Source organism: Microdochium trichocladiopsis, assembly GCF_020744255.1.
Source record: "Microdochium trichocladiopsis strain MPI-CAGE-CH-0230 chromosome Unknown B0I36scaffold_2, whole genome shotgun sequence".
Lineage (NCBI taxonomy): Eukaryota > Fungi > Ascomycota > Sordariomycetes > Xylariales > Microdochiaceae > Microdochium > Microdochium trichocladiopsis.
In genome coordinates, this window is record NW_025763545.1 from 3,597,219 (window position 1) to 3,609,098 (window position 11,880).

The 11,880-nt window shown below is 57.6% G+C and overlaps 5 protein-coding genes across 5 annotated transcripts; 2 read left to right on the plus strand and 3 right to left on the minus strand.

Annotated features, from left to right (window-relative positions):
• The first annotated feature begins 105 nt into the window (after nucleotides 1-105).
• On the plus strand, nucleotides 106-1,830 carry B0I36DRAFT_315742 (uncharacterized protein). Its single transcript, XM_046152909.1, has one exon. The coding sequence runs from the start codon at nucleotides 322-324 to the stop codon at nucleotides 1,366-1,368; it is 1,047 nt and encodes a 348-aa protein (XP_046017305.1). The 5' UTR covers nucleotides 106-321; the 3' UTR covers nucleotides 1,369-1,830.
• B0I36DRAFT_381249 (WD40-repeat-containing domain protein) lies at nucleotides 1,831-4,502 on the minus strand. Its single transcript, XM_046160846.1, has 3 exons — nucleotides 4,115-4,502; nucleotides 3,942-4,057; nucleotides 1,831-3,883 (listed from the first exon to the last, which is right to left on the minus strand). Exons 1-3 carry the CDS (start codon nucleotides 4,200-4,202, stop codon nucleotides 2,120-2,122), a joined length of 1,968 nt encoding a protein of 655 aa, XP_046017306.1. The 5' UTR covers nucleotides 4,203-4,502; the 3' UTR covers nucleotides 1,831-2,119.
• Nucleotides 4,503-5,661: 1,159 nt separating this feature from the next.
• B0I36DRAFT_76663 (uncharacterized protein) lies at nucleotides 5,662-6,480 on the minus strand. The gene has a single exon (XM_046163339.1). It carries the CDS (start codon nucleotides 6,201-6,203, stop codon nucleotides 5,748-5,750), a length of 456 nt encoding a protein of 151 aa, XP_046017307.1. The 5' UTR covers nucleotides 6,204-6,480; the 3' UTR covers nucleotides 5,662-5,747.
• Nucleotides 6,481-6,645: 165 nt separating this feature from the next.
• B0I36DRAFT_76720 (MBOAT family protein) lies at nucleotides 6,646-8,626 on the plus strand. The gene is made up of 3 exons (XM_046163340.1): nucleotides 6,646-7,134; nucleotides 7,211-8,222; nucleotides 8,276-8,626. The coding sequence occupies exons 1-3, from the start codon at nucleotides 7,087-7,089 to the stop codon at nucleotides 8,503-8,505; spliced, it is 1,290 nt and encodes a 429-aa protein (XP_046017308.1). The 5' UTR covers nucleotides 6,646-7,086; the 3' UTR covers nucleotides 8,506-8,626.
• A 374-nt stretch (nucleotides 8,627-9,000) lies between these two features.
• On the minus strand, nucleotides 9,001-10,063 carry B0I36DRAFT_346192 (uncharacterized protein; the record flags this gene model as incomplete). The annotated part of the gene is made up of 2 exons (XM_046156428.1): nucleotides 9,001-9,458; nucleotides 9,574-10,063. The coding sequence occupies 2 exons, from the start codon at nucleotides 10,061-10,063 to the stop codon at nucleotides 9,001-9,003; spliced, it is 948 nt and encodes a 315-aa protein (XP_046017309.1).
• Nucleotides 10,064-11,880: the final 1,817 nt, after the last annotated feature.

Sequence of the window (11,880 nt, forward strand, 5' to 3'; positions counted from 1 at the left end):
TACATTGCGGACATGGCCAGCAACCACGGCCGACCCCTGCCAGGCGGGCCCCCGCACCTGACCCGGCCTGTCACAAGCCGCCCTCAGCACCACTCAACCCCAAAAATTTCCAGCAGACGGGTTCATGAGATCGCAACTCCGCTGCTAGACGTCGACACCTCACCACGAGGCTTGCCGTAGCCCTTCCGCGTGCACCAGTTCCTCCCTCTGCTGACGCCGACAGACGGTTTCTGGCTGTCATCCTCTCCTTTCCCAGGTGTCCTTCGCTTAAAAGGCACGCCGCCAGCAGCAACCACTCCCTCTTGGGAGCTCTACAGCACCATGTCCAAAACCACTCTTGCCCTCATCGCAGCTGCCAGCGCCGGTGCTGGTGCTGCTGTTACCGCGGGCATGTACTCGTTACGATCGCAGTCAGAGCGTAAGCTCGACACAAAGACCATCTCAACCACCACAACCACCGTCTCGACCTCGCCCTCCGCTGTACCTGCTCCCGTCCCGATTCCGGCCAAGCAGGTCTTTACGCCTCCGAACCAGCAGATGCTTTCGACCTCTTCGCCTTCCGTCCTCAGCACGGCTCCTGTCGACCCCGCAGGTCTCTTTGACTACGGCTTCCCTGGCCCCGTCTCCGATATTGCATCCAGAGAAGCCCTCGTCTCCTCGTTCGACAGGAGAACCCGCAATCCTCACTGGGTAGTCGAGCACATCACCCCAGCCTCGCTCGCACAAAGAGGCGGCGACAGGCAACACAGCACATTCCTCGAGGATGACGGTGTGCCTGAAAAGTTCCGCGCCAAGCTCAAGGACTATTACCGCTCTGGCTTCGACCGTGGCCATCAGGTGCCTGCTGCCGACTGCAAGTGGAGCCAGAAAGCCATGGATGAGACCTTCTTCCTCACCAACATGAGCCCCCAGGTCGGCGAGGGCTTCAATCGCGATTACTGGGCGCACTTCGAGGACTTCTGCAGGCGCCTGACCACGCGTTATCCGAGCGTCCGCATCGTCACGGGACCGCTGTACCTGCCTAAGCGCGATCCAGTCGACAACAAGTGGTACGTCAAGTACGAGATGATCGGCAACCCGCCCAACGTCGCGGTCCCGACACACTTTTACAAGGTCATCTTTGCCGAGGACGGCCGCACGGGCGGCAACGTCGCCATTGGCGCCTTTGTCCTGCCCAACGCCGTCATCCCCAACGAGAAGCCCATCACCGACTTCGAGGTACCGCTCGAGGCCGTCGAGCGCGCCAGCGGACTCGAGTTCGCCACCAAGCTGCCCATGACACGGCGCAGGAGGCTCTGCGCCGACACGACGTGCGCTCTGGTCATCAAGGATTATGCCGCCAGGCAGAAGGCTTTTGTCAAGAAATGAGCACACACCGCCACTGCGCGTTCAGTGAGCCTTCCTTTCTGAAGCGTGTATTCCGTCTTGGGGTCGATATCGCATTCTGGCGTTCTTTTTGCATGGGATAGACTGGAGTTCCTTAATACTCCTTGGGTATTCTCGTTGTCGACAAGTCCAGCACAGGCCTCTGGGGAGGACGTTTCTAGCCACGAGCATGGTCATTCATCGTTTGAGCACAATCTGGTACTTCTGATTTAGGTCAGCCGACCTCTCGCCGCGCTGCATTCACGATACATGATTTGCTGTACATGTTGGGCACTGCACGATTCACACGATACTTGGGATATTGACGCTGGGAAGGAACAGGCATTCATCAAGAATGTAACTTTGCATATAGGCCTGGAAGGCGCTTTGTTTTATTTTCCTGCGCGCCCGTAGATAGCATCCACACACAGTTGACAGCATTTACACATATGTTCATGCATGAAGCATGCACACGGGGATACAATGTGATGAGCTTCGCAGAACCGATACGGCCATTGATTAATCATGACCATGCCTCGAAACTATATAGGGGCGTTTGGAACAATATGCCTCAAATACCCCGCGGGACTATAGCAATATGCCACTTTCATGCCTTACCTGTGACATGTTCTCCTTTTTTTTTACCTTTCCGAAAAGCTATGCTTTATCGAACCGATGCCAAACCAGTAAACTCATCCAGGTGCGCATCCCCGACATCACCCGTCTCCTGCAGTATCGTCTTCCGTCGTCCCCGTTACCGCACGCGCGTGTAGTTCCCCTTCCTTTGCTCCTGCCGAAGACTCTCCTCCTGACTGGGCAGCGGCGCCCTGCCCCGGCGCCCTCCAGCTTGACTATCGCCACCTCCCGCACCGCCATCGGGTCCGCCCATGCCAGGAATGCCACCACCGACGCCAGGAATGGGCACCACGATACCACCCGGACCAGCCATGCCCGGCGGCGGCGGCGGAGGGGGAGGAGGGAAGCCGCCCGGGAAATTGGGTGGTGGAATGAGTGGTAGCATGCCCGGCATGCCCGGCGGCGGCGGAGGAGGCGGGAGGCCGGCCTTTTGCATGAGCTCGGCAATCTTGGCCAGGTCGGCCGGGTTGCTTGGGTCCATGCCCAGCGGGATCGGGGGCGGTGCGGGGACACCTGCACCACCGGGGGCTCCAGGTAGGGGGAATGGAAGCGGAGGAGGCACGACGCCGTTCGCGCCGATGGGAGGGGGCGGTGGCGGTGGCGGTGGTGGGATGACTCCGTTGACGCCAGTAGGGAGAGTGAGGCCAGGTAGACCAGGCAAGCCTGGTAAGCCCGGAAAGCCTGGGAGGGCGGGTTGCCGGAGGGGCATCTTCTGGTCCACCAGACCTTCGGCCTCGTCTTCGAGTTCCTGCTCTTCTTCTTCCTGGCGCTGGCGGCGTCCGCCGCGGCGGTCCCAGGTCCCGCGGGCCTCGGCGGCGGCCTCGCCAATGTGGTATCTGTCCTCGAAGATGTCGGTCTCGCCTGGTCGCCCACGTGACCAGAACCGCGTGATGCGGTCGTTTGAGCCTGACGCGAGGATGTGGCCGAGCGGATGCCAGTCGAGCGACCAAATAGCAAAGTCGTGGGCATGGGGAATCTTGTGGGCGGGATAAATCGATTGTGTTGGTGCTGTGGCCGGGTCGGGGGACTCGTATACTGCATTGCTAATGACGTGGCCAGCGGGTGTGTTGGGTTCATCCAGGAGGTAGTGGAATAGAGATCCTTCGCTGCCACCTGTGCTAATGAGGTTGGCGTGGATCGGGTGCCATGTCAGCGTCGAAATATCCTTTTCGTGGCCCTTGAGCAAACAAATGTCCCTCATCATTCGCATGTCGAATATCCTGGCTGTCTGATCACGAGCTGAAGTAGCCAGGCAGTTGCCCATCACCCTCTCGAACACTGTTTTCGTGATGGTATTCTTGTGCCCGTGGAGCGTTGTCAAACACCGCTGCGTCCGGGGATCCCACAGCTTTACCAGATGGTCCTTCGACCCTGACACAACCAAGCCCTTTGTTGGATGCCAGTCACAGCTCTTGGCGTCCCAGCCGTGGCCTTGCAACGTAGACTCCGCCACGCCTCCGGCAAAGTCAAAGATTTTGAGAGACGAGTCGTCTGACGCCGTGACAAATTTTGCGTCATTCGGGCTGAAGGCAAGATCTCGAATTGGGTCTGTGTGACCTTGTATGACTTGCACGTTGTTGAAATTTGGCTGCCAGTACTTGATGATGCCGTCGTGATCTGCCGAGATCAACCAGTCATTACTGTGAGAATATGCCAGCGCTCTGATGGCGACGTCGTGCGCTTGCATGATTGTTTCAAAGTTGAAGCCGGTGCCGTTCCATAATGTGAACTCGCCACTGCTGGAGGCTGTCAACAACCTCCGCCCTTCTGGCGTCCAGCGCACCACATTAACCGGATGCTTGATCTTGTTGAGCGATGAGTGAAGGTGCTTTGTTGGCACCGTGTCTGCTGGGCTGGTTACCCTTGCCAAGGGCGGTAGCATCTGATATGTCGACGTGTCAGCACAAGGATGGAGTGCGCAGCAATCAAGGAGCACCCACGTCGACGATGTAGCTCGGGCTCTGCCGTTCCAGTTCGCCATGGAACGACCCTTTGAACCGGGGGTGCCGGTCCCTCATCCAGTGTACCATTGTCGAGCCATAGTCAGTCACGGGGCCTACGGTGTCATGTTAACAGATGGCATCAAGTGGGTGAAGTGCAACAGGTCACGTACGACGACCACGAGCTCTGACGAACCCGGCACCACCTCCCGCGCCGCCATCGTACCCTCCGCCGTGATCCCCACGCGGCTCAAACGACATGCCTCGCTGTGTAGGGCATGCGCCCTGGTGCTCTAGAGACTTGAACAGGCCCTCGGGATGAGTGTGATGAGAGCCACGTCAAGGCAGGCGTCCAGGACTACTCGTCAATGCTAGTCCAAGCTCTCTCAAGATGCCGTGCTAGGGCTGGGAAACCAAGCAATGGTCACGTGGACTCCACCCGTCTCAATGTCCCGGGTCGCTACGAGAGGGGTGTTCAACCAGGCGTTGTCTTGTCCCCAGGACGTTGCTGTCGTCGTGGTCGCTGCAGTGGAGTGGTACAGAATGCGATGCGCGTTGCTGATTAGGTCTTGGCGTGTAGCTGCAACTTGGATTGCCGCCATGCACCTTTCCAATGGTCCAAGCTTGCAAGTCTGTTCTGGGTGCCAAGCCACTATTCCAAAGGTGGTTTAGTCCCCGTGAGCATCTGCTCACTTAAGGAATGCCCACTCCTCAGCTGCACAATTGCACCCTTAGCGTCACATGCAACCTTGGAGTATCGCAAGGTACGTAACAAGTACGAATTTCGAGACGACCTCAAGACAAACAACTTGGGGCCTCACCCAGTCAATCAAGGCCTGTCCAGATTTGTAGGGGCGCATAGTGAACGCAGCTCTGCTCTGCTCAAAACACTTGGTTCGTCTCAGCAGCAAAGATTTCTCGGGCTCTTCAAGGCTACTCACAGCTTGAGCAGCGTTTCCACAGAAGTTTGTTCTAATTGGGGCATGCCATCGGTGCCACGAACCCCCACCACGGGATAGCGGTTCCGCGAGCCGCATATTATCTGCGAGCATGGCAGCGAAGGAGGGGAGGTCTCAAGCCATCCCAGGCACAAGTCCGGGATGTGGTGCCACGGGTCTGGCGCCTGCAGCAGACTGGCCATCCGTTGCGTGGCAGTAGGGTCAAAATCAGCACACACCACAGAGCCGCATAAGGCTGGCGGCCTCAGGGTGGCATGTCCGCAGGCTGGACTGCGTTGTGCTCGCGGTCCCCTATCCTGAGCTGACAAGGGCCCTGAGTGCAGTTCGTCTGGGATCCTTGAAACACAGCAATGATTCGTTGTCGCTCAGGGGTGGTCGGCGGCACATCAGAGGACGCATGGCATGGATTGCACCTCACAAGCCCTGATCCGACTTTCACATGCCTGCGGCTGTCACGATGACCTATTTTTCGAGCTCTGAGCGGGTCTCGTCCACAATACGGAACCCTGGAACTGCGTGCTCCCGAGTCCGGCTGGGCCGCCCTGGAGCCGCATTGCCGCCTGCCAACATATATCTCGTGGCAGCTCGATCCGATCGACGGGCGACAGTCTGGATCAGACTTGTTTGAGTAGCTGTGTTGGTGCGCCATCCAACTTTGAAGCAGCAGTAAGGTAGTCCTGACAGATCCCGAACGCCACACACGGGCCGCAGTCCATCAGGTACCGCTTACTATTTACCCATCAGCACAATCCCAGTGCTGATCGAAACCTTTGCGTAAGCCGCCCGCCCTGCGATCTGGCGCCGTACTTCTGGCCAAGACGCATTCCATTGTGAGTCTAGAAATTTCTCACGTCTTCCTGGCCCAGTCACGCCGCTGCCCAGCATCCGTCCACCTTCGCCAGCACCAGCACGACCCTTTCCCGCAGCACATTTGGGAGCGTGGAATGCACCCTGTGGACGCCACCACAGGAACAGTCCATTTGGGTCCAGCAATCAACAACGCGGCCAGCACAGCGACTCCTTCCGGCTCTCGTGCCGTGCCTGACTGAGACTTGTCTCGTCCGGCAAGATATTGCCAATGCCTGCGAGCGATAACCCGTTCCCAAGTTGCGTGCCTTCTGCTCTCCTGCGGCTGGACCTGCCAGCCAATGGACGCCGCCAGCTGTAACACCCTCTGCAGGTCCCCCGGTTGCAGTGCAGCAGACCACTGTGACGCCATCCTGCACATCCATGCACCAGCTCCCGTCTTTCCTCCCTGTCGTGCCCTGCTAAGATTATCAAGGGTTCCAGTTCTTGCCCACATCCTCAACGGCCAAGCGGCCTCTGTTCCCCCCGTGGCTGCACCAGCCGTCACTAACGGCAACTCTCGGACGCACCTGCCAACCCAAAAAGCTGGCCACGGCTTGGGCCAACAACTTTTGTCCCATTCTTTTCTGCACGAGATTCCTCATCTCACGTCCCGAGTTCAACCTCTTCATCTCTCTTGTCGCCTGCACTCCACCCCACGGTCGAGCTTCCTTCCTAGTGGCGCCTCAGTCCGAGACAGAGCTAGGGCAAGCTGCTGATAACCCCGTACGATCGACAACTGACCAGGGAGCTAGCTCACCCCTCCACCAAAACTTAAAGCCCACCACTCCATCCAGGGTCCTCGTCAAAAGCATCAGCCTTTCCCGTTCGAACCTCCTAGGCTCCAGGAAGAAAGAAATACTGAGACTGCTTGGGCCTGAAAGTTCCACTCAATTGTCCCTTTACGACCTCACAATATCGCCCGGAAAACAATCTGCATTGCAGCAATCTCACCAGCTGAAAACCTTCCCCCGCACGCCTCGAGCTCGTCCGTGAGCCAACGTCATTGTGATGGAAGGGGCTACGACGACGAGTGTGGAGACCACGATGGCTCCTCTGAGCTCGCCGACATTGCGGCGTAAAGAAGACACGACCGCTGATACTCGAACCACGCAGAAGCAAGCACCTGCTTCGGCAGCTGCTCCCACGACGGCTCGCCCGAACAAGCTGAGCGGAAAATACCGCCACGTCGCGGCTGTACACTCCATGACAAGACCATCAACTCTGAGCCATGATTCGCAAGCGGCGCCTAGCTTTCTCGGCTTCCGAAATCTCATGGTCATTGTCCTCGGTATGATGCTATTGCGTTTAGGCAACCGGCCTTGGACTCACGCTGACCCATGGCAGTTGTTGGAAACCTTCGGTTGATGATTGAGAACATGCAAAAGGTACGTCTTGGGAGCAGGAGGCCACTTTTATACGCTTTTATTTAAGCACGACTGACATATCTTCATCTCTCTGCAGTACGGAAATCTCATATGCATCACATGCCACGACTTTCGACGACAAGATCTAATCCTAGGAGCACTCCTATACGTGACGATACCGTGCTTCTTGTTCATCGCCTACTCGTTGGAATTGATTGCTGGTTCCCGAGCTCGCACATCAAAATCCCAGGCGGCCGACAAGGATGGTGCGAGCAGCCCGACAGAGGAGCAGAAGACCAAGTTTCAGACCACCTGGCGGACGATCAGAGCGCTGCACACTGTCAATGCGACTATCGCGCTCGCGCTTACAAGCTGGGTCGTATACAACTTTATCCATCATCCCTTGATCGGCACGGCCACCGAACTCCACATCATTATCGTGTATCTGAAAATGGCGTCGTATGCGCTCACCAATAGGGATCTGAGACATGCTTATCTTCATCCAGTCAAGGGGGAGCTTGCAGCATTGCCAGATCTGTACGAGAGCTGCCCGTACCCGAACAACATCACACTGAGCAACCTGGTGTATTTCTGGTGGGCCCCCACGCTCGTCTACCAGCCAGTCTACCCTCGTACCGAAAAGATCCGATGGATGTTTGTGGCCAAGCGTCTAGGAGAAGTTGCGTGTTTGAGCGTGTTTATCTGGTTCATCAGCGAGCAGTACGCCGCGCCTGTCCTCTGGAACTCGCTCGAGAAGGTCCACACCCTTAACTGGGTTGGGATGCTGGAGCGCCTCTTCAAGCTGTCCACAATCTCGCTCGTTGTCTGGTTGGCCGGCTTCTTCGCCATCTTCCAGTCCATGCTCAACGCCTTGGCTGAAATCATGCGCTTTGGAGATCGCAACTTCTACGACGATTGGTGGAACTCTGCAAGTTTGGGCGAGTACTGGCGTCTGTGGAACAAACCCGTGTATCAGTTCATGAAACGGCATGTATACATGCCCATGGTGGGTAGGGGTTACAAAATGGGCCATGCCAGCATCGCCGTTTTTGTCGTTTCGGGCATCCTGCACGAACTCGCTGTGGGCGTGCCGACGCACAACATTATTGGTAAGTATCGCTCCCCGTAACGACAAGAAAACCTCCTATTGACATGGACAAAGGTGTTGCATTCCTCGGCATGATGATCCAGCTCCCGCTCATTGCGATAACCTTACCCCTGGCCAAGATGGGCGGCTCTAACGGCAAGCTTATCGGCAACATTGTGTTCTGGGTTTCATTTACCATCTTTGGCCAGCCCTTTGCCGCGCTCCTCTATTTCTATGCATGGCAAGCCAAATACGGTTCCGTCAGTAGGTCGATGATGCCGATGGGGCAAAACGTCGGACACTGAGCACCAGCGAGATGCTCGGCTATATATTATCGGGGAGGGACCGGGACGGTGAGGAAGACCAGATTTACACAACATGTGGCTCCTTCACCAACGGACAGCGTTGTTGCCGTGTTAATAGTGCTAAGAAGCGTGGAACAAAATAGATACACAGCGTGAAAAGCCACCAAGAAAGCTTCAGACTATACGGTGACCACCAGCAAGCTTTAATCACTAAATGCATGTGCTGTTGTAGTTATACTATATGTACGCTATACCAATGATTCTCTCGACCAGTAATCCAGTACTGTGCCCGTCCCAAAAAAATGCGCCCGCCTGCGTGCCTCCCAATCTGCAAATGTACACCATTTCCCTGTGCAATGACAAGGCGCGCCAGTCTTCCTCTGATAGTCTTCGCGAAGACACAGGCAGTCGCCAGGAAGCCAACGCTTTCCACCGAATATAAACGTTGAAAACAACCAAAAAGAGGTGACCCTGATGATGAAGATGACGGCAAATCTAGTCCTCCGACCCGTCATCATGCGACGAGTTGGTCTCCGAGTTATCCTTGCCGCCGCCAACGATCGACTGCACGAAGTCGTGGTACTTGAACACCTCGCCTTTGCCCTTGGCGCCGAACCCGCCGCCGTGCTGGTCCCGCGCGGCGGCCATGACGCTGCTCTTGCTGAACGCGCGGCGCCCGCTGAACCCGCTCACGATGCGGTCCACCTCTGCGGGCGTCAGGCTGCGCTCGCCGGGCTCGGGGGCCGTGTTGAGCAGCGCGTCGCGCAGCTCCGCGACGTCGATCTGCCCGCTGTCGTCGTCGTCAAAGGCGGAGAAGGCGGACAGGAGCTCCGTGCTGGGCGACATGGCGGCTAGTGTGGTTGCTATCGAGTTGATGAAGACTGCGAGGGTCATGGTCTGTGGCGCTGAAGGCGGGAAGAACTGTGATAGCTCGGACTGGCTTGACGGGAGGCCTAAGGGGGGAAAGATGCAAAACTCAATTAGCAAAGGTGTTCTCATCATTGCTTGGGATCAAGGTCAATTTGTTGGGAGAAGGGAGGGAAAGGCAGTCGCCGAGAATCGACATACCAAGCTGGTCCAGCATGTCGGCAACGTCTTCCCGCGTCACGACGCCGTCGCTATTCCTATCGAGGATCTGGAAGCCTTCCCGCAACGTCCTGACTTGTGACGGCTGGAGCTGTGAGAGGGCATTGCCGTTGCTCGAGGGCTGCTTGGTAGGTGCGGCCCTCGAGATCGTGACTGGTGAGCCGAGATGGTTCTGGCTGTTGCCGCCAGGGGGGACACCGCCGCCAAATCGCGGTGTCCGGTTGCCGCTTTCCATGCTGGGACTGGTGGGAGGCGACGCGGCCGAGGCGGTGCTGCCGAGCCGCGAGTGCGCGAACGAGGCACCACTGGGTTTTGTTGGAGATGTCGTCGGGGTGATGTTGCCTCGTTGGCTGTACTGGCTGTTTGTTGCTTGCGAGGGCGAGGCGGGTGACTCTGGTCTGCGGAAGGGCGAGTTCCGCGCTGGCGAGCCGTAGCCGAGGGGGGACGGCTTGTAGCCGCTTGCTGCCGACATTTTCTTTGAAGGTTTTTGTATTTTCTGGGCCGGCTGGGCGCAAAGATGTGTGTGGCCGGTTGGGGATTGTGGATCGTGATGCGCGGTTGTCGCGATGCCGTCTTGGGTGTTGCAGGTGGAGGACGTAGCATGAACGAGCAGGAGCAGTGGTAGCGCCGCTGTTAATTGTGGATGGCGCTTAGAGGGGCCGATGACGGTGCGTAAACAAACGCAGGGAATGGGATTGTTGGAGCTAAACGCGCTGGGAGAGGTCTGACGTAATTGTTTACCGCGATGGGGGCCCCCTTTACGGCCAAACGATAAAGTATAAGAGATGTGATGGTTCTCTTGGGAGTGAAGCCTTGTGTGCCTGCTATTTTCGAGATCTAGGTTTCCCGTCTGCATGCACATGTAGTTTGTATCGTCGAGCATGGGCGAGGCCCTCAGTGGAGTCGGGTGTGCCAAGGTGGGTTATTCCCCAGGGTCTCGTCAAAGTACACAATGGCGTGGTTGCGGCAGCAACCGCTGTCCTTCTTGATGGCACCCGACGTGTGCAGCAGCCAGCCGCGCGCCATCCAGCTTGCTTTGCCTACCCGCCGGCCCGGCTCTGCTACAGTATCCGGATGCTGGAGTATGTCACTCTGATCTCGTGGAGAAACTGTATTTTTATACTCTTCGCATTCCTTCTCACGTGCACCTCCCTTGGGACGTTGACGCGACGGCCTGGTACTAAGAACCATGCTGTACGAGCACCCGTGCGACTCGATGGGCTGAATACACTAATTATCGCACAGAGTCATGGCTGCTGACTCGAGGGCGGTAGCCATCAGCAGCACTGGGCAAAGATCACTTCGCGGTCCCCTTTGTCTGTTGTTACCGTCTGGTCCTCTCTCTGGCCTCTGGCCAGAAATAGAGAAAGGGCCTGCCCTTGCAGCAGGTTTCAGAGTGCATCGGTTGCGTGCAGCATACCGGAGCGTTCTGGCACTCCCGCAGCCGCCCCTCCATGACAGACGGCCGACGCGCGCACTTGAGCACCTGGGCAGTCCTCCATTGTCCCGGACCCCAACCTCCCCTCGCTCCCCTCCAAGCGGCCAGACACCCCACAGAACCTTCGAGAATCGCAACAAGCCCTGCCGCTGGCGGAGCTCTGCCCAGGGACGCCAAGTAACCACCCATGGTGGCGGCAGCGGCAAGCGGGCAAGGGATGGCCCGCTGAGCTACTCGCTTGTCGGTCCCTAGTGCCTGCCGCCCGCCCAGGGGCTTTTCATCCAGGTCGGTTTCCACGAAATTGGGCCTACATCACACGCCAAGGGTCTGTCTGATGTTCCAGGTTGGCATCGTCATCCATCTGCTTCAGGCAAGTCAAAGCTGCGTTGACTTCACTCGTCACATCACGCCTGATCATCCTGACCGGCTCGAGCGTCTTGGACTATGCATAGTAGGAACCAAGGCTCACAAGGCGTGAACTCGCCACTGTCTGGAGGGGGAGCATGTCGTCGTGATGGGGACCACCAAAAGCGCAACCACTCACGAGCCGTTGACAGCGGCGTTGCATGCAGACTGCGCCGTTCAACCTCTCGATTTTCCGCGCAGCAAAACAATGCCACGCCAGTGGGTAGACTGCCATCCGCTCGGAACCATTGGCGCGGGCCATGCCCATCCCAGCCCGCGGGCGCGCTCATCACCCTCTTGCCCAGGCTTCCATTGGCCATCCTGCCCCGTTTCCTTTTCTCGTCTCGCGCAAATGAAGCAGCCCAGAGACCAGCTCGTAACAAGAACAGCCAGGGCTGTGCCATGTACCCTCGACTTGGCCCGTGGCGCAGAAGGACCCTGGCCCC